This window comes from Corylus avellana, chromosome ca4 (genome assembly GCF_901000735.1).
Source record: "Corylus avellana chromosome ca4, CavTom2PMs-1.0".
NCBI lineage: Eukaryota > Viridiplantae > Streptophyta > Magnoliopsida > Fagales > Betulaceae > Corylus > Corylus avellana.
In genome coordinates, this window is record NC_081544.1 from 36,784,955 (window position 1) to 36,811,484 (window position 26,530).

The 26,530-nt window shown below is 37.6% G+C and overlaps 3 protein-coding genes and 1 pseudogene across 3 annotated transcripts; 3 read left to right on the plus strand and 1 right to left on the minus strand.

Moving 5' to 3' along the window:
- Nucleotides 1-379: 379 nt before the first annotated feature.
- On the plus strand, nt 380-1,510 carry LOC132179666 (large ribosomal subunit protein uL16-like; annotated as a pseudogene).
- A 1,565-nt stretch (nt 1,511-3,075) lies between these two features.
- Nucleotides 3,076-10,797, minus strand: LOC132179438 (U2 small nuclear ribonucleoprotein A'). Its single transcript, XM_059592166.1, has 8 exons — nt 10,489-10,797; nt 10,286-10,326; nt 9,747-9,876; nt 9,408-9,613; nt 8,358-8,531; nt 4,769-4,819; nt 4,486-4,659; nt 3,076-3,407 (listed from the first exon to the last, which is right to left on the minus strand). The coding sequence occupies exons 1-8, from the start codon at nt 10,568-10,570 to the stop codon at nt 3,402-3,404; spliced, it is 864 nt and encodes a 287-aa protein (XP_059448149.1). The 5' UTR covers nt 10,571-10,797; the 3' UTR covers nt 3,076-3,401.
- A 2,421-nt stretch (nt 10,798-13,218) lies between these two features.
- On the plus strand, nt 13,219-18,199 carry LOC132177827 (hsp70 nucleotide exchange factor FES1). The gene is made up of 8 exons (XM_059590293.1): nt 13,219-13,693; nt 14,554-14,645; nt 15,403-15,553; nt 16,423-16,550; nt 16,916-17,074; nt 17,157-17,342; nt 17,545-17,751; nt 17,824-18,199. The coding sequence occupies exons 1-8, from the start codon at nt 13,423-13,425 to the stop codon at nt 17,842-17,844; spliced, it is 1,215 nt and encodes a 404-aa protein (XP_059446276.1). The 5' UTR covers nt 13,219-13,422; the 3' UTR covers nt 17,845-18,199.
- A 1,734-nt stretch (nt 18,200-19,933) lies between these two features.
- LOC132179102 (DNA repair RAD52-like protein 2, chloroplastic) lies at nt 19,934-26,262 on the plus strand. Its single transcript, XM_059591740.1, has 4 exons — nt 19,934-20,556; nt 20,694-20,731; nt 21,403-21,494; nt 25,884-26,262. The coding sequence occupies exons 1-4, from the start codon at nt 20,135-20,137 to the stop codon at nt 26,019-26,021; spliced, it is 690 nt and encodes a 229-aa protein (XP_059447723.1). The 5' UTR covers nt 19,934-20,134; the 3' UTR covers nt 26,022-26,262.
- Nucleotides 26,263-26,530: the final 268 nt, after the last annotated feature.

Consider the following 26,530-nt stretch of genomic DNA (forward strand, 5'->3'; position numbering starts at 1 on the left):
GGGGGGGGGGGGGGGGGTTGGATTAACTGAGTTGATTCCGCGTCCTTGTGTGTGTGGTTTTGTTGGTTTACAGATTGTTGCTCCCGATGATTGAACTTGATATAAATAAGTTTCAGCCTTGTCTGAATGTGATTGTTGAAAACTAGTCCTCAGTTCTGAGCGAGCATACTTATTTTGTGTTACTGTTATATTTGTCTTTTGTTTTTTTTTTGGGGGGGTTGGTGAGTTGATTACGTTGTCCTTGTGTGTGTGTGTGGTTTTTTTGTTGGTTTCCAGAGTTGCTTGATGATTGAACTTGATAAATGGTTTCAGCCTTGTCTGAATACATTGTTGAAAACTAGTTTCAGTTCTGAGGAGACATACTTATTTTGTGTTCTGTTGTTATATTAGACATTTGGGGAGATGATATAATCTTAAGTGACGTGGATCTTAGCACCCTTCTGCAACTCTTTCCCTCGCTAAAGCCTTCATCTTTACAACGGCCCCAGGCTCTCAATGGGTCGAAGACCAGCAAAGTGTTCCTGGCAGATTAAAAATAAGCCCTATCCAAAGTCTTGATACTGTAGGGGTTTGTTCCTGATCCGAAGATCAGGATATGTGACGTAGGAATAAGAAAGAAAGGAGTTGATGAATTTCCGCTCTATGTCCTTCTCTTGGGAGAAAGAGAATGTTCCGGTGGAGCCCTGGAAACTGAGTGCTTTGTGTGGGATTTGGGCTCTTGTTGTTTTGGCGGTTTGAGTTTGAGGGCTTTTCGGGTTGTGTGGGGTTTTCTTGCTGTTACATTCAGGTTTTTCATTTGCTCATTTTAGTTAGGAGCTGCATGCGTTAGTGGTGCATTTTTTTAATTTTCGTTACTTATCTAAAAAAAGAAAAAAAGAGTTCATCCTTTTCATGTCCTACGAATCAACAAGATGCTTTCTTGTGCTGGAGCAGATAGGCTCCAAACTGGTATGCGAGGTGCCTTTGGGAATGCCCAAGCGCTTGTGCAAGGGTAGGTATTGGTCAGGTATTGTTCTCTGTTAGGTGCAAAGATGCAAATGGGAACCATGCACAGGAAGCACTCAAGAGGGCCAAATTTAAGTTTCCCGGACGACAGATTATTGTCAGTTGCAAATGGGGTTTCACAAAGTTCAGCAGAATGGATTATCTTAAGTGGAAACAGGAGAACATGATTGTACAGGATGGAGTGAATGCTAAGCTTTTAGGTTGTTGAGAGGCAACCTGGCCGGACATTTTTGAGTGAAGCCCTGAGGTCTGCCGCTTGATTTTGAGTGTTCAGATTGTTTTCATCCGAATAGATCCTTTCTTGTCTTGATTTAGATTTTGAATCTTTCTTGGACATCTGTGGTGTTTAATTTTGTAAAGTTGCATAAACTGAGACACTAGCATATCATGTCATGCAGTGCCATCTATCTTTCACGTACAACTATCGCAGATACTAAATTTCCTACCATAACTATTGCCACAGGTTAGCACCAGTTTCTTCAAGGAACTGGATGATAGCACTTTCTATTGGCTGGTTTCCTAAGCTCTTCTCCTAAACAAAAATAATGTCAACAGATTTGTACCCCAACGCATAAAGGAATTCCCTCATTTGCACCATTTCTCTCTCTCTCCTTGATTACATTTTATTTTTTGGTACTTATAAAAATATCAAGGGTATAAAGGTTATTTTATTATTTTTAATGTCTAGCAACTAATAGATGAGAGTACATTATATCAAATTAAAAGTTCAGAATGTGAAATTGAGAGTTTTTAAAATTTGAGTGAGTATTCTAAAATAAGTAATAGCTCCGGAGTGTTAAAAGGAAAGTTATTCCTTCATTTTAAAAACTAAGAACTAATTTAATTTTATTGTTCTTTTCAATGCAAAGGTATATAGCTTTTACTTTTTAGTCTTAACGCTACATTAATTTAGTTCTCATTTCTTACCTTTCACTTGGTTAAGCATTTATCACCTACACCAACACTGTTTTCCCTCATAACTTGAATGACATTTTTAAGAATAGTGTCTTTCTCTAAAAGGAACTGAAGCATTTACAAATCGACATATAACAACCATAATGCTACTTCATGAGAGTATGCTACAATCACAAGTTATATTGAAGTAAGGAATTGTCTGATAATCACTCCAAAAAGACTAATAAGTTACAATTAAAACTTTTTATAATTACTTATAAAGTTAGTCTCATCACCAATGAATAAATACGGGACTAACTTTACAGGGTATCATAATCTGATGGAACTAGAATTTTTACATTGGAGGGTAAAAGTCTTTTTAAAAAAAATTGAGGGGGAAAAATTAATTTTTAAGAGTACATTTTATAAAATATATATAATTTTTTTTTAAAAAAAAATTATTTTTTTGGGGACCACCTTATGGCTTAAGAGGGCCCAAGCCCCCCAAGCCTTAAAGGTGGTTCCGCTCCGGAATTTAAGCTCTCTATAATTACTTACAAATCCTAATCTCATCTAGCAATAAACCAATGTGAAACTTAGTAAGTTACTACCCATAAGTTCCTTTATAATCCACCAACTTCATGCAAGCTATTCATCTTCATAATATGTGATTAACTTTCTAAGGGGTCACATATGGTGCCCTTCCTATCCGTATTCCTTCTGTCATAAATTGAGATCTTTCCTTAAAAAATGGAAAATACCACTTGACCACAACATAATAACCACAAAAAATAATAATAAAAAAAAATCTCAAAATTACATCATGCCACATTATTTTTACTTTTTAAAACCCATCCTAACAATAAAACAAATACTTTCTATTTCATTTGAAATTAAGAGAATCATCTTCCATACAAGTGACCTCTATCCTTTGACTCGAAAAATTGGATACCCTTTTAAGAAATCAACTTAATAAATTCTCCCACATATTCTCAACGTGATATGCAGACGAACTCCATTTGCCACAATTCACTTAATAAAACTGATATCTTCCCATTTGGTTTTAACTATTCAATCAAATGCTATCTACTTAGATCCAAGAAAAGAGGAAAATAATTGCATGGTAATTAGAAAACATAGTACATGTATGTAACGCCATAAGAGAGTCGAGCCAAGTTAAGAAATCGATCAAGGTCTGTCCATTTAGCCAAACCCCATCAAATTCAGGTAATAACAGTACGTGCACAGGGAAAGGATTTCCAACCCCAGGCCCCATGAGGGGTGGGAGGAGAGAGAGGGGATGGGGGTTGGAGTTTGAGAAAAACGACTCAGGAAAGTAGGGAGAGTTATACTTAGGCTTAGCACATGCGCATAACCATTGATGAAGTACTCATAAGTTTTCTGAAATATCCCCAAAAAAGTCTCAATTGTAAAAACACCCTCAAGGAGTGCAAAAGGGAAGGCGATCTTTCATGAGGAGACTGGAATCCAAAAGTATCCTTCTACTCCTGCAAGAACAGAAGTATGGCATTAATACCAGAGCCCATACCATAAATTAGCAAAAAAATTCCAGTTGCTTGATCATTCGGCTGAAATGACAACAATCATATACAACCACTGCCACCAATATGGTATTTGATCCCCAAACCTACTGGACTGTGCATCTGGTGAGGAATGAAGGCAGCCACATACACTACAACTCTCTCCCATCGGTCAAATACATGTGCATGTGTTTCTGTTTCTGTGTAAGATGTAGATCCAATAATGTAACACTGTCCTTGGCCATCTCATTATTTTCAAGGAAATCAGGTAAAACGAAGATTATCTTTATGTATAGTAACATACCTACAATAATTTTTTTCATGTAAAGAGAAAAGGATCTCATGTGTGTATGTGCAAAATATTGAAGACTCGGTCTGAAATGCCAGAAAAAATAAAGGCTTAAAAGTGCTTTACACATGCACACCCCACAAGCGTCATTAAAATGTCAAAAGAATTTTACAGGGATAAGAGGAAGGGAGGGGAAACATAAGGAGGCATATCATCTCTTCAAAATTTTATAAGAAGCCCATTTACCACTTAAAAAGGAATCAGTTCCTAGGTCAATTCTAAGGATCCAACCTTGGCAATCAAAAAAAGGATCCAAGATGACTACACCGATTTTTTTTTTTTTTTGATTGGTTGACTACACCAACTCTTTAGTGTCCTTCACATCACGGGAAATTTAGAGAAAATCGAGTTATCCCTGACTGGCTAAGTCCACCAATTGAAGAAAAAACGATACAAACAAAATTCATGCAACCAGCGTCCTCCAAAAACTTTATCATAAAAGACAATATGAGGGATGCTTTCGTGCACCATCCATCTGGATTAGCACAGAAGCCAAACACTAGGGAAGAGCGATAAAATGTCCATTGGGAGAGCTGACTCTTGCACATGCACAGGCACACACACACATCTATATACATACATACATGCATACGTGTATAATATACTATATATATATAGGTATAGGTATGCATGTAATTATGTATATAGTAAAGATTACATATCAAACAATCAAAAAGCCACAGGATAAAGTCACACCTGTTCCATGGGTGCAGGTTCATCATTCCTTTGTTCCTCCATATCATTTGGCTTACCATCAGCCTCATTCTGGATATTGGAGACCATATTCTCATCCTTTTGTTTGACAACATTTGCCCCGGTATCCTCATCCAAAGTTTTCAAATCTGCAGGAAGTTGACCTGACTTCAATGCCTGCTCATCCAAACCAAGTTAAAAGCAATATGTTACTGCTAAGCACAAAAAGAAGACGAAGATTCAAAATTAAAAAGTAACTCTCAATAATCAAGGAAAAAAAAAGGACCTTTTCAAGTCTTGCGACCTCTTCAAGAGTCTGGGAATTCACAATGGCAGCCTGCATATCGGTGAACCATATGAAACATTAGCAAATCTAAATTATAATCCTAAAAATGCATCTGGTGATGCAAAGAAAGTCAATAGACATTATATGAAAAGACTAGCAGAGACTTCTTTTATTATTGTGTAAATATGAAATGAATAGACACCCCATATTATTTCAGCATGACATGAAAGAAAATTTTCCCTTGCACACCACACAAAGGGCAAATAATGACTGCATAGAATACTTTTAGCATTAGAGACTAGACCTTGCATAACCTTAGTCAACTTTGAATCAATTTCAAACTAAACCCTCTATAAAATACCCATCTCTACATCCAAACACTTTTTTTTTTTTTTAGATAAGTAATTGTTGTATATATCAAAATGCCAAGGGGACGCAACCCTAATACACAAGAAGCATATAAAGAGAGTGCCAAGAAACACCCAAAAAAGCCCTAAACTCCCAAGGAGCACAAGAGACCCAAAAGGGAAGCCAAGGCTCACCCACAAACCCACTAGAACCCGCCCAAAAAAACCCACAATAAACCCCACAAGCTAACCCACAAGAAACCCCACAAAACCCACGGGGACTACAGCGTAATAGTCTTGCCCTTAGTCCTAGACCACATGACCGTTATGCTAAGATCCTCTTTCACCTCATTCAGCCACGCAACCTTTCAAACCTCCTCCTCATCGCCCTCCAACAGCCCCGCCTCCCGTGCAACCTTATTTTCCCAACGAAAATCATCTTCCATGTTCATCAAGAGCTCCAAACGATCTTCGTCCTTTAACTCTTCACAGTCCTTGGGATTTGGTCAGACCATAAACCATAGTTTTGGAGTCAGAGGAGCACAACCCAGTTGTACTATTAGACCCCTGCGAACTGGAATCCAAAGCAAACCCATCCAACCCAAGACGAGAACCTGACTCATACAAAAAAGATGGAGAATTTTGAATCTTCCGGGAAGGTTGATCGGAAACATACTCTGAAGAATGAATTGCTCAGGCAGGCGTCCTCATCGAATCATAAGCCTTCGGCAACCAAAAACCCACCTTCGGAATCTGATCCAGAAGCAGATCCGGACTGGTACCGGAACCCACAGAGACCACCGGCAACTCGGTATTAGAAACCACCGCTGGCCTAGGAAGCACCATCACAGGGTCAGAAAGTGACGACGTTGCAGTCCCAGGGAGAACCTCAGAAGATGAAGGGATCACCGGAGAAGTCACCTGCGTTGCAGACCCAAAACCCGTTGGCGTTTCAAACCCAAGACCCGCCGGCATTTCAAACCTAGAAGCCACCAGCGTTGTAGACCCTGAACCCAACCCTGTAGAACTCACCAGCATAGACACTGCATGCTGACCCGAAGGACACCTAGATGGCAGCTCCAAATATGCTTCCGTGACCAACGAAATCAACGGAGTAATCACCGAAAACACCATCAGCTCCTGGAGTGGTCATCGGAATATTCACCAGCGTCGTCGAAACAAGCTCCCCCAAAGAAGGCTTCGAGTGGGTAGACCCAGGACTTGCAACAGAACCCATAAGCGAACTTACGTCCAACTCTCAGCCTAAACCCAATAAGAAGTTTGGGCTTCAGGCCCATCCTGGAAAAAACCTGGTCCAGGACCAACCCAATCTTCTCAAGAAACTTCTTCCAAAGACGAGAAACCCTAGCGCCCTTCGTCCAAGGATAGCCACCACCCCTATGACCAGAGCGCCCTTCGTCGCAGAGCGGACCAGACTGACTGCCTCCGCCCATCTCAAGCTCAAAACAATTCACCAGCGAACTTACCTCCCCACCGCCAACCGGCTCGGACCGAGACACCGTAGGGAACAAGTCCAAATGGCAATTAGACAGCGGCTGCTGTTTTGAACTACTCGACGCCCGACGTCGAGGAGGCCACAACTGTGTAAGAACGATCTGAACACAAGACACCCCCCCCCAACCCCCCGCAGAGTGAACATCATGGACCAGCGGCCTCTCCTCTGCTGCTAGGAAAACCAATATCTTCCGCAACTCACCCACGATTCGACGCTAACCCCCTCCTTCACGGCACTTAGGGAAACAAATCCCTCCTCTCCACCCACCCTCAGCAAATATAGCGGCCACTAAGAAACGGCCTGCCTTGTTGCAACCCTTATGAACCTTCAAGGCCTTCCCCTTCTCCCTATAGGATTTGGCGAACTCCTCCTCCCCTGGAGATAGCAACGCAACTCCACCGTGTCTGCCAGCCAACCCGAGCATTGGAGACTCATATATAAGGAACCAACAAACCCTTTTCTCCTTTCCTCCAAACGCAGCCCTGACTCTGCATTCGCTGAAAAGGAAAAAGATTTAGCTTCCACAATAAATCGTTGCTCCATCCTAACCAAACCAAGCGCATCCCACAACTCGAAATGTGCCTACACGTACCTCCGCTAGAGATGAGAAAAAGGCGATTAAGAGTTTCTAGAGAGAGAGCGTCTTATCTTATTATTAGTTTTTTAACCAAACCAAGTGCATCCCACTACTTGAAATGCGCATGCACGCGCCTCCGCTAGAGATGAGAAAAAGACGTCTGAGAATTTCTAGAGAGAGAGCGTCTTATCTTATTATTAGTTTTTTACAAACCCTTTTCTCCTTTCCTCCAAACGCAACCCTGACTCTGCATTCGCCGAAAAGGAGAACGATTTAGCTTCCACAGTAAATCGTTGCTCCATCCTAACCAAACCAAGCACATCCCACAACTCAAACGCGCCTGCACGCGCCTTGGCTAGAGATGAGAAAAAGACGTCTGAGAATTTCTAGAGAGAGAGCGTCTTATCTTATTATTAGTTTTTTAACCAAACCAAGCGCATCCCACAACTCGAAACGCGCCTCCGCTAGAGATGAGAAAAAGACGTATGAGAATTTCTAAAGAGACTAATTATTAGTTTTTTACAGCCACAAATGACACACACAGATATATATATATATAATGAATGTCCAGCCTTTAAAAAAAAAAAAAAACAAGAAGTGAAGTACTCTTAGCTGTTGAACGGATGTTCTACCTATAGAACTAACAGATCATTAAAAAGGAGGAAGAAAGGATATAATCCAAAGTTTTACATGCTGAACATCCCAATGACTTGCGCTACAAGAGTGGTTCTGGCTGTTGACACATTTTTTTGTGTGACTGGATATTTCTTGCCTTAGGATCAAATTTATTTCTAGCTAATGACCCCGTCGAGGACCCTTACAGCCAAACATCCATCAATGGAGGTCAAAAGCCAATAGCAAATGAGAGTAGAGGGTGTAGGATCAAAAGAGGAATTCGCTTAAGCAAGAGTGTGGATGAGCAAAGTCCCTTAACCTATCAAGCAATGCATGTGCAACTACTGATTATTAGGGGCCAGTCCGCTCCTCTTTATTTAGCACAATATTATTTTGCAAGTAATTTAGTCTACTAAGACAAGATAGGACGTGGCAGAATCACTTCTAGGCAGGTGTATGGTTTCATATTACCCAAAACTAGCATTCATGGCCCATGGTCACTAAATGTAATGTTCGATGTAATTATCATAATACCTTGATAGCTATAATTTGCTCAGGTGTTGGGGCAGCCACTTTTGGAGTTTGGTGTTCCTCTGCAACTTCTGGAACATTGGGTACCTCACCTGGTGTGAAAGTCTTTGTGGATTCCTTTTTAGCCTCTTCTTCAACTTCTTTAGATGCAAATAAATTGCTTGCTTCCATTCTCTCCTATCATTTATGGTATATAAATGATTATCAAAATGAAGGCACATAATTGGCGAAGGAGATCAGAAAATGACTAACAAAGAAGGAGTATTATATCATAGTTCAATGAATGGATGAATGTTGAAGGCAAGTGACAGCAGCCATATCTTTATTTAGTTAAATTTTTTTTTCGCTGACAATCTATTCATGGATATATCAGAAATAAATGTTTAAAGAAAATAATGCAATCCAATGCCTGAAATGTACAAAAACACAATTTTGAAGCAAATATAAAATTACAATGTCTTAGTTTTTAGATTTCTATGCGCAGCAAGATCGTTGCCCAACATACATGCCTCAACAAAGATGTCAAATAATAATGTCAAATAATATGTGTAATGACAAGTACACAGTCGTGTTCTCTGTTCACTATGTTTTTTTTTTTTTTTTTTGATAAGTTCTCTGGTCACTATGTTGAAGTGGTTTTTTCAGATTATGATCCAATTAAGTACAAACACAAATGCGTACCATTGTCTAAAGTCTCCAGAAGTTTACCTTTAATTGTGCTCTTAAATTCTATTTTGAAAGCGGAGATTCAACTTTCAGGTAAATTGGGAACAAACGTTGGATTAATTATTTGTCAGAATTACTCAACTTCCTCAATATGAGGAGAAAACTTCTGCTGGCTCCATGGGGCCAAGATTTCAATCCAGTCCATGATAACTAGCAGTGAGCATCATTGAAACTTCAGATAATGAGAGCATAAGTAAGCAAGCTTCGGATAACGAGAGTGTAATTGAGCATGACAATTTAAGGCTAGCTTACAGTTTTAACATAGAAGAAGGAACAGCACGAGGAGAAAATCAAGAATATTAGTTTGGTGCAATAAAGGGATCTCACCTTGTTTTTCACCTTTTTGAAATCTAGAACCCGAAGCAACTTCAGTTTGTTGATCACATATAGCCTATAATTAGGTTTCTTTGTAATATTATTATCCAACAGACTAAGAAACTGCAGCTTTGGAAGGGAAGCAAGAGGATCAATTTCTACCAAGTTGACAAGCTTGTTGTTCGTAAGAACTAATGTGTGTAACTTTGGCAAGAACTCTGCAATACAACCAACATATATAATATAGTACCTGCTTAGCACAAAAAAAGCCCGGGGAAAGGGGGGAGGGGGGAGACAACCACAGGCTTGCCTAATGATGCCACATCGATAGAAGTACCGTTTGAATCTTACCTCCAATGTTAGGATTGATACGAGTAATTCTGTTCTTATTTATAAGCAAAGTACCCAGACGGTTAAGATGCGGAAAGTTTTCCAGCCTAACAATATCATTTTCAGACAAATCAATAGTGTCAAATTGGTCCTGCCAAAAACCCAACATGAAAAGTGAAAATTAGCTCATTCTGTTCATAGTTCAAGAAAAACCAAGTTGTGTGTGACCATATTGCTTGAAGCAGCTTCATAGAGCTAATATACTATTATGAGAAACCATCAACCTGTAAAGAATTGGGGAGGGATTATAATACGGGAAATTAAGACATCCGTTCAGCTTACCAACAAAAAAAAAAAAAAGCCTCCAGTTTCAAATATCGATTATAATCAACACTGAGCCAATAAAAGAAATCATCAAATATAAACTAAAAAAAATTGATTGAGCTAAGACCTCATTACTAAAGCACAAAACCATTTCTTTAGTCAAGCGCATTAAACAAGTCAAAATTTCCAGACATATGAAGGGAGAACTTGAAACTTAGAGAGGCAAAATTGCTCACCTCGGTAGCACCCAAGTTTTCGATGACTGAAATCTTGTTACCTGACTAGCAAAGGGGAAATAATTAGATAACTACCAAGAGCTGGAAGTCGCTTATTTCTCCCACCTATGTAAGTAGGAGCATTTGGACATGCTGTTTCCAGGAAAGAAAGAAAGAATGAAAGATTAGGGTTTCAAGAGTAGGAAAGGGACAGAGAGGGATACCTCGAAGATCTAACTCTCGCTCCCTGACAGCATTGAAAAAATGAGGGCTTTTCCAAATCAACTCGGCAGTGAGTCTCACCATCTCTTTCTATCCCAAATCTTTGTAACTGAACTAACACTGTATAGCAGCAGCCCTACCGGAAGGGCACAACAGACCTTAAAAATCCGTCTACCTTTTATTCCCAACTTTCAAGCGAGTCGGCCACAGGGCGGCAGGGTGCTCCGCACTACGCAGTAAGCATTCATGTCATTCTCTACGGTGTGTTTGATAAAAGGTTTTGGTAGGCTTTGGTTTCATGCCGTAGTAAAAATTAATTGAAGAAAAAATGAATAGTATTGAAGGCAAAACTTATTATCAAACGGAGTATAAGTTGGGGTTGGGAATGTTTTACCTCGACCCGAATTAGCCTCGTTTCTGGGTCATTACTGATCCACCCTAGTTGGGTCTGCATTTTAAAATCCAACACCCAATTTAATTTATTTGAATTGAATCCTGAGAACCTCTTCGACCCAAATTAGCAGCCTTCCTGGGCCACTATTACTGATCCACCCTAGTTGGGTCTGCAACACCCAATTTATTTGAGTTGAATCCGTTCGCTTCTTATGTTGCTGTTCGTTTTGCCCAAGGAAAAAAAGAAATGCTGCTCGTTAAAAAACAAATTTTTTTATTTGTTTTCTATTCTATTGTATCCTTGTGTTATTAGTTGCATTTGCTTTTAAATTAATATTCAGAGAAACTTCACTGATGTTTCAATTACATTTCTAAAATTTAAAAAATTTACAATGTTAGATAGCAAAATTTAATAAGTTTGCAACGTGGTTTGAGTTTAAATTAGACAGTAAATGAGTAATTTTATAAATTATTCTTGTGTCACTAAAAAAATAAGGTGACTTTTAAAATTATAATTTGATCAAAATTCAATAGTGTTCAATTATAAGGTCAATTATAATTTTAAGAGCTATGTCATTCTTTGAGTGACACAATAAAAATTTCTAACATTACTCGACGGTAAATAGATGAAATGTCATTTATACTCTTCTAAATTTTTAAAATTATAAAATTATCCTAAATAAATATTTTAAAATTTATCACATAATTAGGGCGTTGAGTGTGTAGCTATGCCTCCGGTTTTGATTCTATGTTACCTTCATCAACCATTGGTCATTTTTTTTTTAAAAAAAAACAATTTTTAATTATTCAATTAAGATGATGTTGAAATTTTATAAATTTTACAGGAGTATAATGAACATTTCATCCATTTACTGTATGATTTAACTTCAAACTTTAACTGAATGAGTGACATTGAAAAGTTTTTAAATTTGGTTACCCGACATTACAAATTTTTAAACTTTGAAGGTAAAACTGCAAAAACATTGAAGAATCAAGAGATAAGTGAAGTTTCTCATAAATATTTTCTTAAAAATGTTTTATTTTTACTTTTTTAATGTAAAAATAATGGTCAACAAAAGCCATTCCCCCCTCCCCCCAAAAAAAAAAAGAAAAAAGAAAAAAAACACACACACACACACAAGCCAATAAGAAGAAAAATATTTTATGCTTTTTAAAACTTAAAAAATTTGTGGACAATTGATGTTTAAGGTGAACGCAACACCGTCTCACTTTAGATTATCCCTTCTTTTATCTGGCATGATCAATAAATTTTCCTTTAATTTCACTCCCAGTTTTTTCCATTTTTTTGTTTCATTTCCAATAGTTGCTTCATTTGGTGCTTTTGTTTAGTTTAATTTTTTTCTAAGCAAATTATAAAAAGGCACAGGAGATTAAAACACCAAAAAAGATGAGTTCCTCAACAATAAATTTAAAACAAAAATATAACTAAATAATTAAAAAAGAGTAAAAAAAAAAACCCAATTATTTTTTATTTTTTATAATTTAATAAGAAAAGAGTGGGCAATAAAAAAACGAAAAAAAGTGTGAATTCCTTCGTAGCATACCCAAAACGAAAAATAATAATGCAAAATCCTTTTACTTAGGCCAATAATTACCAACCTATTGAGTTAACCTTGTTGGTCTTGTGTTTTGCTATCAAAAAAATTTAAAAAAAAAACATTTGAGAAGATTTTGGGTGTCGATGTGTATCGTTGCTTAAGGCAAGTCCACGTATAGAAGCCTTCTGGGACGAGTCTTGCTATGCGGCTGCCAAAAGGAAGCTTAGCAATAGGCATATATTAAAAAAAAATTGTTTTTTTTTTTTTTAGTTTAATTTGTATGAGTTAATATTTAATTTTTAATGCTTTTTAATGCCTCAAAATTTATTTTTAGATTTAAAACTAAAATTTAGGAGTGAAAGGTTAACTCTTTAGGGATTGTATTACCCTTAAGGAATTCCATCATCTTAAATTCGATGCTAATGCCTCAAATTTGAATTTTCTTTTAATATCGCTCATCTTCAATTTTTTTTTTTTTTTTTTTCAAAATCAAAATATCTTACATTATTTAAAAAAAAAAATTTGACAACATAAGACTTTGGCAAACACTGGGATGACCCCAGGTTGCCGAAAATCTCTACTCTTCTGGAACTATTAGCCCGATCCCATATCAACGGTACAGCTACAGGTTCTACCATATGATGTGTAATTTTAGTTATTTGGTGTGAGTTTTAGAGAGCCAAACAAATGAGCCAAAAAAATAATTTTAAAACTGCATTTTTTTAATTTAAAAATCCTGACCTCATCAATTTAAAATTTTGAATGAATTCAATTGTTTGGCTTCCAATCGTTTGTTTTCCCAGTCGCTTCTCATTCGGTGAAGACGAACGGGTTGATAAAAAAGAGTTGTCGAGAAAGTTTGACTTGAGTCATTCGAATCAGCACCCAGAGAAACCCCAAGGATTTGTCCAGTCCAAAAAAAAAGAGAAAAAAAGAGAAAAAAAGAGAAGTTATCGTATCTTGGAGTTCTAGGTTCCAGTCCATATGGGACGGAGTGTAGCAAGCATGGGTCTGTGGCTATTACTTGTCCCTTCATTGTTCCTTGGATGGGCGGCGGTGGCTAGTGCAGATCGCTTTCACGATACAAGTAGTAATAAGACTTCTTCGTCGGGAGCCTTATTTTGGTCCACTGCAAAGGAGGAGGTGGATCTGCTTCGCAACCCTCAAGCGCAGGAAGATTCCACCGAGGCCGTCGCCAACGACGACTCCGACGGCGGCTTTTCTTCGCTCGAGGGAATGTTACAGTGGGCTATTGGTAATTTTATCCGTTATTTTTCTTCCCTTTTAATTTACATCCCTAACTAATTATTTGCTCCACTGGTGTCATTTGTTAATATTCCTATTAATGATAGGGATAGGAGGTTGGTTATGCTTTCTACTTTTATATTGCCGTGAGTTCTTTTCAATAGAATCAAGACTATCCATAAAATTTGAATAAGGATACTTTTTCGCTCTCAATTTTCAGATGAGGTTCATTGAGCCGCGGCCTGTGCTATTCAGTACTCTCTCTTTATTATTTGATAAGTCCCTTCTTAGAATGTTGAATTTTATCAACGAATTGGGACGTATCATCCTGGTGGGCAGTTCCATTACGTCCTTATGCTAGATGACAGTGGTTTCATTCTCAATTCATGTTAATCAGAGATTATGATGTGGACTATAAGTATCCTTTGTTGGGTCAGAGGTCATTAGTTTCTTGACCCAAAATGATACTATATACTGCCCTCCCTGAATACATTTGAGAAGTTGGAGTTGGATGATTTTACCTGCGATATTGAAAAATGGAAAATAAATTATTGACTGTCATATGAATATTATATTGTAATTTTCAATTTGATAATGCACTAACCTTTATTTTTCTTGTGTTGAGTATATTTTCACGTCAAAACCGATTTATGGATTTGAAATGCCTTAAATAATTCATTTTTACGTTCCTTTATTTCTTTTTGTGGTAGCAATCACTCTCTGCTTTGTATAACATGGGAACAAGTTTGCAAGGGAATGGTTGTCTGGATTTCTATTACTCTGGAGCTTGCACTTTCGCTGTATTCATAAATGTTCAATAAGATATTGTATATATCTCGACTGAGTGATTTTCTCTTGTAAATGAATCAGGTCATTCAGATCCTGCAAAATTAAAGGAAACATCTCAGGCTGTCCAGCGACTATCTCATAGTGAGCTAAAACAGCGACAAATTGAACTAAAGGTGGGAACTTATTTAGGTGCTTATGGTTTGGAAATCATAAAAAATATAGTCCCTCTTGCTTTCTGCACCGCGTTCAAGAAATAATTTACCTATATTGATTGTAGCCTTTTTTTATTTAAAGAAAATAAATTGTGTAGCTTATGACCCCTTTTAGTAAACATTTATAATTTATAGGATCATCTACATGACCCTTCTGTGCCATTCTGCACCATATTTTGCAAATACAAAATGGTATTTTTTAGGTTGGTGATGGTGATGTCATTTCTCACTATCTCCTTTTCTTTCCTGTTAGTTTTGTCCTCTTGGTCCCTTCTTCTTAATTCCAGCCATTCCTTCATACTGATGCATTTCTAGATTTTTTTCACCCATCTGTGATGTTTAGTGACGTCGTGTAGAACTAAGATTGTTCTGACAGTATATGATAGTAATAGAAACTAAGAATTGAAGATTTAATTTAATATCTGACAACTCAGCTGCTGTGCTCCTGCATCATTTAGTTTTTCTTTTTTAGGTTTTTTTAGAAAATGCAGATTTTCTGATTTGGCACTGTAAATTTTATTTTTAGGTTATGAGGTGAAACACTATGTACGTGATATAATTTCCTGTGGGATTGTTATGGATGAATCAGACCTAATAATGCGTGCACATCACCTGTGTTTGTTCCTCAGCAATGTTTGTGCTTCTGTATTATGTCACGTGTGCTTACTTGTTAAGTGTGCTTGCCTGAGATAACTATATATGTATTTTGCTCACACAGGAACTGATGGAAAAGTTAAAAATGCCATCGGATGCACAGTTGATGCAAATTGCAATAGCTGACTTGAATAATTCCTCTCTGTCTTTGGAAGATCGCCAACGTGCCCTACGGGAGCTTCTAGTGCTTGTTGAGCCAATAGATAATGCAAATGGTAGGTGTAAATATTTTACTTTTCATAGAGCTGCAATCTTTGCTGGAAGATGTGCACCACTACATTCCTTGGTGCTGACGTTGTGAACTCGGGTGATTCTGTGTATTTCTTCCATTTGAATGTTAAAAGGATATGTTCATTCCAGAATAAGAAGAAACATGGAAAGAAAAAGAAAGCCTAGATTCATTTAATTTTTCTCAAGAGGATATGGATGGACCTAACCGAAGGGGGGAAAAAAAGATATGGGCATTGAGGAGAGGTGTCATTTGAGCTTAAGCTCATTGTCTTGTTGCAGAAATATAGGTAACTGGTCAGTTTCTAAGGACAACCATGGTCCCTACTTTATTGTTAAAGGACAAAAGATATTGTACAATGCGGTTTCAAAATCTAGCCATGTGGGCTGCAGTTTGAAAGGCACACTGATCCTTTAGCAGGCTTGTCAAAACAATGGCATTGTCGGACCTAGAATAGTTGGGTAGCTTGGTAAGCAAATCCTATGTGGTGCGAATAAGATTCGGACTGCTAGGTTGTTCATATTTTATTTTATTTTATTTTTCTCATGGGTCAATGTTGACAAAAAGTATTGTTGTTATCCATATGTGAGCTAAGTAGGGGCCTTCTAATGTTTTTTATTTTATTTTTTTAATTGTTATAAATTTTTATTTTCAGTCACAGCATTAATACCTACCTTCATATCTTTTATCATTTTTTTTTCATATTTGAGAAACCAGTAGGAAGCGTTTGAAAATTTCACTTGCCAAACCCTTGTGGTTCAGTTGTTGATTTGATTGATTTTTTTTTTTTTTTTTTCTCTTTTGAGTTTGAACCTGAAAATTTGTTGCTGATGTAGTTAGTCTTGTGTTTGTCAGATTTGAACAAACTTGGGGGCCTTGCCGTGGTTATAGAAGAACTTAATCACCCTGAGCCTGATATAAGGATGGTTGCTGCATGGATTCTTGGGAAAGCCAGTCAGAATAATCCTGTTGCTCAGAGGCAGGTATGAAATGTTTCCTTTCAGAACCTTTTGAGATGCAAAACGTTCATGTTTTATATATTGTTTTCTCCTGCAATGTTGTCCATAAGAGTAACACTATACTTGACGCACATTTATTATATCCATGCCATACCGGCTAACATGATGTGTTTCAAATGGTTTATACTTGTATTTTTTTAAGCGGTTGACATTGTAAGTTACTTAAAACATGCTATGTCAACCATTGTAACATGAGAGTGATAAATGAGTGTTAAGAGTAATATTATTCATATTTTAATCTATCAGCTGAGCTCAGTGGAGGATTTGCTTTCATGCAATTAAGTTATGTGCTTAATATTATCTAATTTACAAATCTGCAAGTTTTTCAGGTCCTGGAACTTGGAGCATTGTCAAAGCTAATGAAGATGGTAAAATCTAGTTCCATCGAAGAAGCCATCAAAGCATTATATGCTGTTTCAGCTCTGATCAGAAGCAATTTAACCGGTCAGGAATTGTTTTATGCAGAAGCTGGAGATATTATGCTTCAGGTTACCTACATTAGAATGAGAAAAAGATATGAGCTTATTCATATAGCACTGATGATTGCAACTGACAGTTACTGTTTGGTAGGACATTCTGAGCAATTCAAGCATTGATATCAGATTGCGCAGGAAAGCTGTGTTTCTCGTGGGTGATCTGACAGAGTGTCAATTAGAAAATGTGGACAAAGCTGAGCTGCCTTTTTTCAGCAATCGCTTTTTCTTGAAGTCTCTGGTCGATCTAATGGCATCAGATGATCTTGATCTACAGGAGAAGGTGGTTGACTATTTATCTTCTTTAGGAGACACTACGTTTTCAAATGTCGGCTAATATTTGGATGACTAATTCTTGGAATGTTCCGCATGTGCACACACTTTGCTGATGAAATGAGGAATCGTGATGATGAGTTCAATTTATTTTAGCCAGGTCTGTAGTTTTGTTCTAACCTATCTTGTGCTGCTGTTGAGATGTAATGCAGGCACTTGTTGCGATTAAGAATCTTCTGCAACTCAGGACGCCTGAACCTCTGGTTTTCAAGGACTTTTGTGGTTTGGATGGTGCATTAGAGAGAACAAGGCAGCAACTCCAAAATTTGATGGCAGACGAATATCTCAAAGATTACGCGGTGGATGTGGAAAGCCTCCGCAGTGAAGTGGAACTGATTTTCCATAGAAAGATGGGAAAGGTATTAACTACAACTTACTTGGTTGATGTAATTTGTTGAACTTTCATGTAATTTGAACTTTGTAAGTGACAGGTAATACGAGTTCCAACATGATGTTACAAGCGTCCTTCACCAACCTATGGTTGCCATCTGGCTGCTATGCTGATAATTCATGGATCTATCAAGTCATTTTCATACGGGATTTCTACTAAAGATAAGAGCTATGTGCCCTTGTTTTTGTGGGTGCGGGGAAGTTGTTCTTGGTATAGTAGGTTTAGACTGACCTGTGAATCTTTTTGGTTTTATAGATGGAAAAGAAGAAAACTCATGGAAGGAATTGATTAATGTATAATTGTCTATTTTATATATTTACGATTTTAGATGACGCTTGGGGTGGCCACGAGCCATCCCGGATGGAAGGAATTGATTAATGTCATTGGCTGTTTTATATATTTATGATTTTAGATAACACTTGGGGTGGCTGTGGTCAACCTTGGAGGCTTCCAGGGCGGCCGCTGCCACCCTCGATGCAATCGAATGTGGTCAGGCCGCCCCAAATGCATTGGGGGTTGCACTACTCCTTGTTTCTATAATGGCCAGCCAGCCACCCTTTGCATTTCAATGAAATAGGTTATATACATATAAAGTTGTCTATTTCTTTAGGAGTAATTACTCATCTAATTTTTTTAGAGGGATATGTATTCCTCATTGTAAGGGATTCGGCTTGCATCTACCGCATGCTTTCTGTAGCCCAAAACAACCACGTTTTGAGCAATAAAAAAATAGTTCTTTTGTTTTTAAAAAGAAATAATATAAAATTCATTAAAAAAAATCAAAATGAAAATCAAAGGGTGGTCGGTCTAGGGGTGGATGAACCACCCTCATGGCCGACCACTCCCAAAAGGCAAAAAAAAGAAAAAGGGTTTGGGTTTTAGGGGTGGCTGGTGGCTGAAATCACCCTAGGCCCTTAGGGGTGATCTGGCCACCTTGAAAACCCAAACTTTTTTGTTTTGTTTTATTTTTGTTTTTGTTTTTGTTTTTGTTTTTTTTTTTTTGGGTTTTGGCCTTTTGGCCACCCCCCCAAAGGCCATGGGGGTGGTTTGACCATCTCCAGACCAGCCATGGAGCTACCCCCTTTGGCCAAAAATGGGGTGGTTAGCCATCCCCTTTTTTATTTTTTATTTTTTTTGGTTTTGTTTAGTTTTAGTTTTATTATTGTTCTATTATACCTTAAAACAATTTTGTATTATTATCGTATATTAAATTTTCGACATCCAAAACGATATGACTTATTATTGTGGGGGAGAAGTTTTCAAATTGCGGGGTGGTAAATCATAGTAAATGGTAAAAAAAGTGAAGAGTGAAACTAACCTCAGTCCAGCTAAATTGAAGCTCACATCGTCATGGCGGCCTACCCACTTGACTAGTCATGACTTACAAGGCTATAGAGTAGATGATAAAGCCCCCTCCCTTTTTTTTTCTTCAGTGTACGTCCTAAATTGCTTTATATATATATTTTTTTAAATATGAGATTCTCATATTCTAAAATTTGAACAATTTATTTCCATTAACAGTTTAAACAAATGCATGAGTTTATGAATTTTATCTCAATAATTCACACATTTATTTAAACTATTAAATAAAATAAAGTGTAAATATATTATAAGTCATTGAGTCAACTTGCCAAAACTAAAAAAATCTCTAAGCCTTTTTTTTTTTTTTTTTTTTTCTTGACTTTTTACTCCTTGGATTAATCAAATTGCCAATAACATTCCTGTCATCAAAATTGTATAACCATCGTTAATCTCAATCAAAACACTTTGTTTTGCCGCATCAACATAATAATGTTTTATTAATTTAATTTAAAAATTGAATATTAAAAAGAAAATTGAAGGGGTAGCTAGCGTTGGGGTTGTCGCCCCCCAACCCCCATGGGGGTGGGCAAGGGGTGGTTTGCTCACCCTTGGGGTGGCTTCCGGCCACCCCTAAGGCTTAGGGGTGGCCCCAAACCACCTAAAATTGGCTAGCGGCTACCCCATGGGTAGTTGGGGGGTGGCCTGCAAACCCCCAATGGGTTAGGGGTTGGCCAGGGGTGGCAGTCCCACCACTGGCCACCCCTTCAAATTTTTTTTAATATTTAATTTTTAAATTAAATTAATAAAGATTAGGAATATAAGGGATCAGAAGTCTAGTAAAAGTAGGTGTGCTGATCAGAAGCGCGGTTGTTGTGCCCGTGTTTCTAAAGTATTTTAGGAATATAATAATCGAAAGGGTGAATTATTTTATTTAATATCATTTGAATTGGTAATTCATCTACAAGTCTGCTTCTATTCCCGTCTACTTTTTATTTGATTCAGAAAGCAAAAGCCGGAATTAGAGGATCTTTGAGGGTGTGGGGCTAAAAATGGCTGTGCAAAGCATTACGAATCCTTTCCTTACGAAATCAGTGTTGCCGGCGATCTCCTCCTCGTTTTCTTCAACACGCAACAACAGTAATGAGTTGGGAGTTGCTAAAGTTGGGGCGCAGGGGAGGGGGATTAACAGGGGAGGCCGTACGGATGCTCTGGGGCTTGTTGTATGTGCTTTGGACCGTAGCAATGGGAGCAAAAGCGGCGGCAACGATGGGGCTAAGAAGGGAGGCGTGCCGAATTCGAATTATGTGGTGCCGCTGGACAAGTCATTTACCCCAACAAACTCATCCTGCATCACTCGCCCTCTGGTTGAGATTCTCCGAGACCTTAACAAGAGAATCCCCGACAATATCATCGAGACTACTCCTACTCCACCTCATAATGACAACACTGCGGCCACCACCTTCATCCCCTGGTAATTCCACTCATTTTAGATTACTAGAATTATCATTTCTCCGTCCCCCCAATAATTTAGCAAATAATAATAGATATCAGTCTCTTGATGGTTGATCTGATACAATTTTTTGGTGATCTGATGATGCCCGTCTGTAGGTATCATGCCAATCGGATGTTGAGCTTCTACGCCCCTGGTCTGTCTATTTCGTCCTTACCTTTCTTTACCAACTAATTTTATTTCGCGTATCTACATATATTTGCAGCAATCTTCAACAAGTCTTCGACCATCATATGAATTTTTACCTTGTATTAATCTTTCTCACTCTACACCCTTTGATTCTTGAGCAACCCCACTACCTTCTGAATCTCCTTAAAGTTGCGTAATTATGTACTAGACAGCGCTCGGCGCCGTTAAATTTCATTTTCTGGCAAGTTGCATTTAATGAAAAAAATAATATGGCCTCCCAAATTCATCCTTATGGCTTTTCATCCGGGAAACGGTGCCACTACTGTGAGATTTATTCAGAGTTTCTAGAACTTATCATGCTATTTAAGATTTGTTAGTGGAGAAATGCCACCCATATTTCACGTGTTCACTCTCAAACGTGGTAGTAAAAATTACCATTGGATGCTACTCATACTTTCACTTGTTATTTCATCCAATGGTGATTTATACCATCACGTTAGAGAGTGAGCACCTGAGAGTGAATACTTGGGAGTATGTGTAGCACTCATCTCCTTATTTTGATGTAGGTTGCAACTAGTTTACTAGCTTATAATCCATAGAAACACAATTTGGTGTTCTTGACTATTTTTAGATACATGTATTTCTAAATCTTCTTAGCTGTTAACACCTTTTTGGCAGGATGGTGTGGAGAGATACGTGATGTTATATTTTCTGACAATGGAAGTGTGACTGTGGTTTATCGTGTCACCATTCGGGGATCTGATGGAGAGGTGTGATTTTATCTCTAGTAATCTATGTATTCTGCATATGGCTACTAGTAAACAAAACTAAGAATACATTCATATCTGACATACTCATATCTCTAAACGTTTGCTTATTTTTTATTTGTCTGTCTCAAAACTATTGCTTCCTTCACTGCTATTTTATCTTGTATCATAGATGCCATTAGAAATCAAACCTGCCTAGTTACGTCCAAAGTTTTTGTTTATGATGTTTGTTTGAGACAATAATTAAATTAAGTTGTTGTACCCGCACAAAATACAATTCTCGAGTGATTTCATGTCACTTTTCTGTTTAAAAGACCGGGTTTATGAGAAAGAGCAGTAAGTATCAGTCACATACTTGGCTTGATCATCTCCATTCTTCAGTCTTTTCTTGGTATATATAAAATATATTTTAAAGAGAAGGGTAAAGCCAAGTGCATGGCAATTGGGAAGTATAAGAAACGAAAAATATCAATATGGGGTTTGAAGTTTGAACCTACGTGATAAGAAGCATGGTTGGGAAGCTAGAGTAGACCGTTAGGCTTGTAGGGGATGTATACTGGAAAAGTGATACACAATTGCCAAGGAAAACGTGTAGGTGAATCACCAAAGAGAGGGTAGAAAATTAGAGATTTGAGTTATCTTCAAATATGTATAATCAACTAAGAATCTGCTAGCAAGATATTTTTAGGGGGTTGTTAATTGGAACTTCTGGGGCCTTGTTTTAGAGAAAGTTCAAATCGAAATATGGTCATGTTTAGGATTTTAAGTGGGTGCCATTTAGATCTGCTAATTCTAGAGTGAAGTTAGTGTTGTACATTGAGAAGGTATTGCCCTACTTTGCTGGGAAGCTTTAGTGGTATTGTAGTTGTTTGAAATGGGATGGTGGTAGCTAATAGGGAGGTTTTTATTGTCTTTAAGAATCAATGGAATCATGTAAGCCCTTCACGATTCATTTTTTATAGCTTATTTGGCTATTTAAGGGATTAAATGCTATAGTTCTTTCGTTGTAACATGATTACAGCTTTCAAATTGGCTGTTGCTACTTAATCAGTCTTATTGACTCCTGTTCTATTAAGAGAGTTGGTCTTGCTTCTTTATAATTTAGTGGTCTTCTTCTTGAGATTTTCCTTCAACATAAGAAGAAGTATCTTTCAGTCATGATTAAATATCATACTTCTGTTATGTAGTAAGTTTTGGTATGAATATGTTCTCAATTTTGATTGTGGTTGACAAGGTCTTTTAGGGCCATGTGCTATGTCGGATCCAAGGCTCCAAGCCATCAGCTAAATAGCAAGTTGTTGACCTTGTTTAGCGGTTATTGTTTGGACGGGTATTTCAATGTAATAATTTTCATTCATGCGAAACTAGGGGATCCCTTTGATGCAAGAGTTATGAGATGATTCAAAAATTCGTCTTCGGTGAGAGGGGATGGTGGCAGTGTGTGGTGCAAAGGAGTAGTGGAGGTGGTAGTAGTAGTTTGAAAAAGTGGGGGTAAAAGAGAGGGGAGGAAGGCACAAGCTTGGTCCAAAAAATGATTTATACCTCAACAAAGCATGAGCCATTTTCTATCTCTTTAGCTCTGGATTACAGGAATAAATTTGGTTGAATGAGGTCTGGGTGGGTTTTCGGATAACAATTGGATCCTCTGTATTACAGCGGCTGCTAGCATAGAGTTGGCCTATGCTTAATTTTTTCAGATCACTTTTTGTTGATGCTGGATTGTGGTGTAGAGAGCCGGGGCAGTAGGTGTTTCAAGTTTGAGAACATGTGGCTGTAATAAGAGGGTTTTGATGAGCAAGTAAAAAGTTGGTGGGGGTCCTATAATTATTAGGGTTCTCCTAGTTATGTGTTAGCACAAAAATTGAAAGATTTGAAGAAATGGAATGAGGAGGCCTTTGGCAATGTAGGGAAGCGGAAGAAGGAGAAGGCAGAGGGTCTTTATGAGCTGGATATGTTTGTAGGGAAAAGATCATTAACTGAAGATAAAAGGTTGAAGAAGGAAGATATTTCTAGAGAGTTGGAGATAAATATTATTCTTGAAGAAGTGAGTTGGAGACAGAAGTCAATGGCCATTTGGTTGAGAGAGGGAGATAATAATACTTTGGCAAATTCTGCATAGAAGAACTAACTCAACGGAGTCTCTAGTTGTAAATGGGAACATGAGGTTTGCTTCTGTAGCAATAAAGGAACATATTGTGAACTTTTATAAACAATTATATTCTGAACAATATATTTGGAGAACAAAGTTGGATGGCCTTTCGTTCCTTTCAATTCATGTGGAGGAAAGAGAATTTGAGGAGAGTGAAGTGTTAGAGGTGATGAGAAATTTCAATGGTGATAAAGCTCTAGGACTTGACGGGTTTTCTATGGCTTTTTTCCAAAAGTGTTAGGAAGTATAAAAGTGGACATTATGTTAGTTTTCAAGGAGTTTCATAGTGAAGAGAAGTTCGAGAAGAGTTTTAATACTACTTTTGTGTCTCTTATCCTGAAGAAAGCTGGGGCGGTGGAAATAAAAGATTTTTGTCATATTTGCTTAGTGGATGGTGTGTATAAAATTATTTCTAAGGTCCTGGTGAATAGGTTGAAATTGGTATTGGGAAAGATTGTCTCATGTTCTTAGAATGTGTTTATCAGAAGTAGACAAATTTTGGATTTTGTCTTCGTGGCGAATGAATGTCCGGATTGTTGGATCGATTTGGGAAACTGGGAGTATTGTGTAAATTGGATTTGGAGAAGGGCTATGATTATGTTAACTTAGAGTTTTTGTTATACTTGTTGAAGAGATATGACTTTGGGGAGAGATGGCGGGTTTAGATAGAGCATTGCATAGCATAACTACGGTGCGGTTTTCCATTCTCATTAATGAGTCTCCATATGGTTTCTTTAGTAGCTTGCGTAGATTAAGATAGGGAGGTATGTTGTCTCCTTTATTGTTTGTGGTTGTTATGGAAGCATTAAGTAGGATGATGTCTGCTATAGTGAACAATGGGCTCTTATTTGGATTTTTGGTAGAATCGAGGAATCATGAGATGATAGTGTCGCATTTGTTGTTTGCAGATAATACTTTGATTTTTTGTGAGGCTAATTGTGAAAAACATTGTAACTTGTGGTGTCTATTCTTATGTTTTGAAGCGGTGTCGGGTTGAAGATAAATTTTTCAAGTTAGAGATAGTTCTTGTAGGCAATGTGGGTGATATAGAGGGTTTGGCTAGCATTCTTAGGTGTAGAAGCCATTAGGTGTAGAGTGGCTTCTTTGTTAAGTAGATGGAACATCGATTGGCGGGTTGGAAAAGGCTTTAACTATCTAAGGGAGGAAATTATGCACGAATGACAATAATGTCTTGGGCTCTTATGGTCCTATTGTGGCTCCTCTCTTACGGATGTGTTAAAAATATTAAGAAATAGGGCTATATGGTCGATAGGAAGAGAGGAATGAAATTTGGGAATATTAAAAATAATATTTTTCTTATTTTTTAGTGGGGTGAGATGAAATTGATCATACTACAATTAAGAAATATTAAAAGAAAAAGAAAATGATTGGGGAGAAAAGGGGAAGCAACCCCACTACACTAGAATATACAGTAGAAGACCATTGAAGCTAGCCTAATGACCATTTATATCCACAGCTTTATTTTCTCTTATCTAAGTTTACATTCCCTAATTAGTTTTAGGATTTTTGCTTTTTTGGTGCTGTAGGTCTCTATGTTGGGGGGGTGTGGCGGTATATTTATTGGGATTTAAGTAGGCCTAGTTTGAAGGCACATGAAAAAAAAGGTATGCCCAAGGCTTCGTTCATTTTATGTGAAGTTAAGCAGCAGAAGAGTTGTTTCAGTGGTTTTAATATAGGTATCTGAGAAACACGTCCCTAAAAATATGTATTTAAGTTTCAAACTGGGATTGACTACTTATTTATTTATTATTTTGATAAGTTGGGATTGACTACTTATTACCATGAATGTACTTCACAGAGATACGGGTCATGAGATTAAAGTCATATCCAACAATGATTCTGTTTTCTTTCCGCTTAGTATTTGGGGCTGCTGGATTAAAATTGATGGGAACACCATTTCTAGTGACTACTCTGGGACACATAATGACAAACCTTGCCTGAGAACTCTTAGTTATAGGTATGTTAGTCTTTGAGTGGAAATTAGTCGACAACAATTAATTAAAGAGGAAAAAAGTATGTTAGTCTGTTGTCTTATTTTGGTTTTGCATTTTCTATTGCCTAGAAGTTGCATTAATTAACTCATATTTGCTTCAGGGAGACTCGCCCCTTCATTGCGTAGCCCAATAACCAAAAAAAAAAATTCATATATGCTTATAAAAAAAAAAATTCATATATGCTTCATTAGTTCTGATGTTTACTTTTTATTTGACACACTGATACAGGCTCACCGTGAGTCAACTGGGACAGTATCTCCCAGTGATGGCCACATTGTGGACCCAGTTGCTGCAGCAGAGGAAATAGCTTTCTGTAGAGCATGTGCTCGGTTTGGCCTTGGCTTGTATCTCTATCACAGAGAATAGGTGCAACACAGCAAGGAGGTTGACCTTCCAATAATTTGTCAAGTTTTTGTTCAGTTTGTTGAGAATTTGATAGCATGGAATACGATCTGCCCTTGCAGTTGATGTAAATACATCTAATAGATGCAAAGAGGACATCTAGAATTTGCAGATTATCCAGTTTGGATTGTGGAACTAAGCTGTAGACATTTGTATGGTAAACTGAGTTTTTAAATTGCTTATAAATAGGACATAATTTCATAAATGCACGTCCATTTAACATATTTGTTTAGAGAGAATGACACATTCTGCCATAGTCCTTTCTAATTGCCTCTTAGATCAATGGATGATGCAGCAAACACTTACTGATTCATGTCATGAATATCTGGTGATTTCCTCAAAGGATCGATATGCCCATTCACCTTGCATTGGATGGCCTGACGCATATATATCTGCTTGAAGGATTGAAGCCTGACCGGGAATAGAACCATGCCATAAATGGTAGGCATGGTTCATACCATGGTAGAACCATG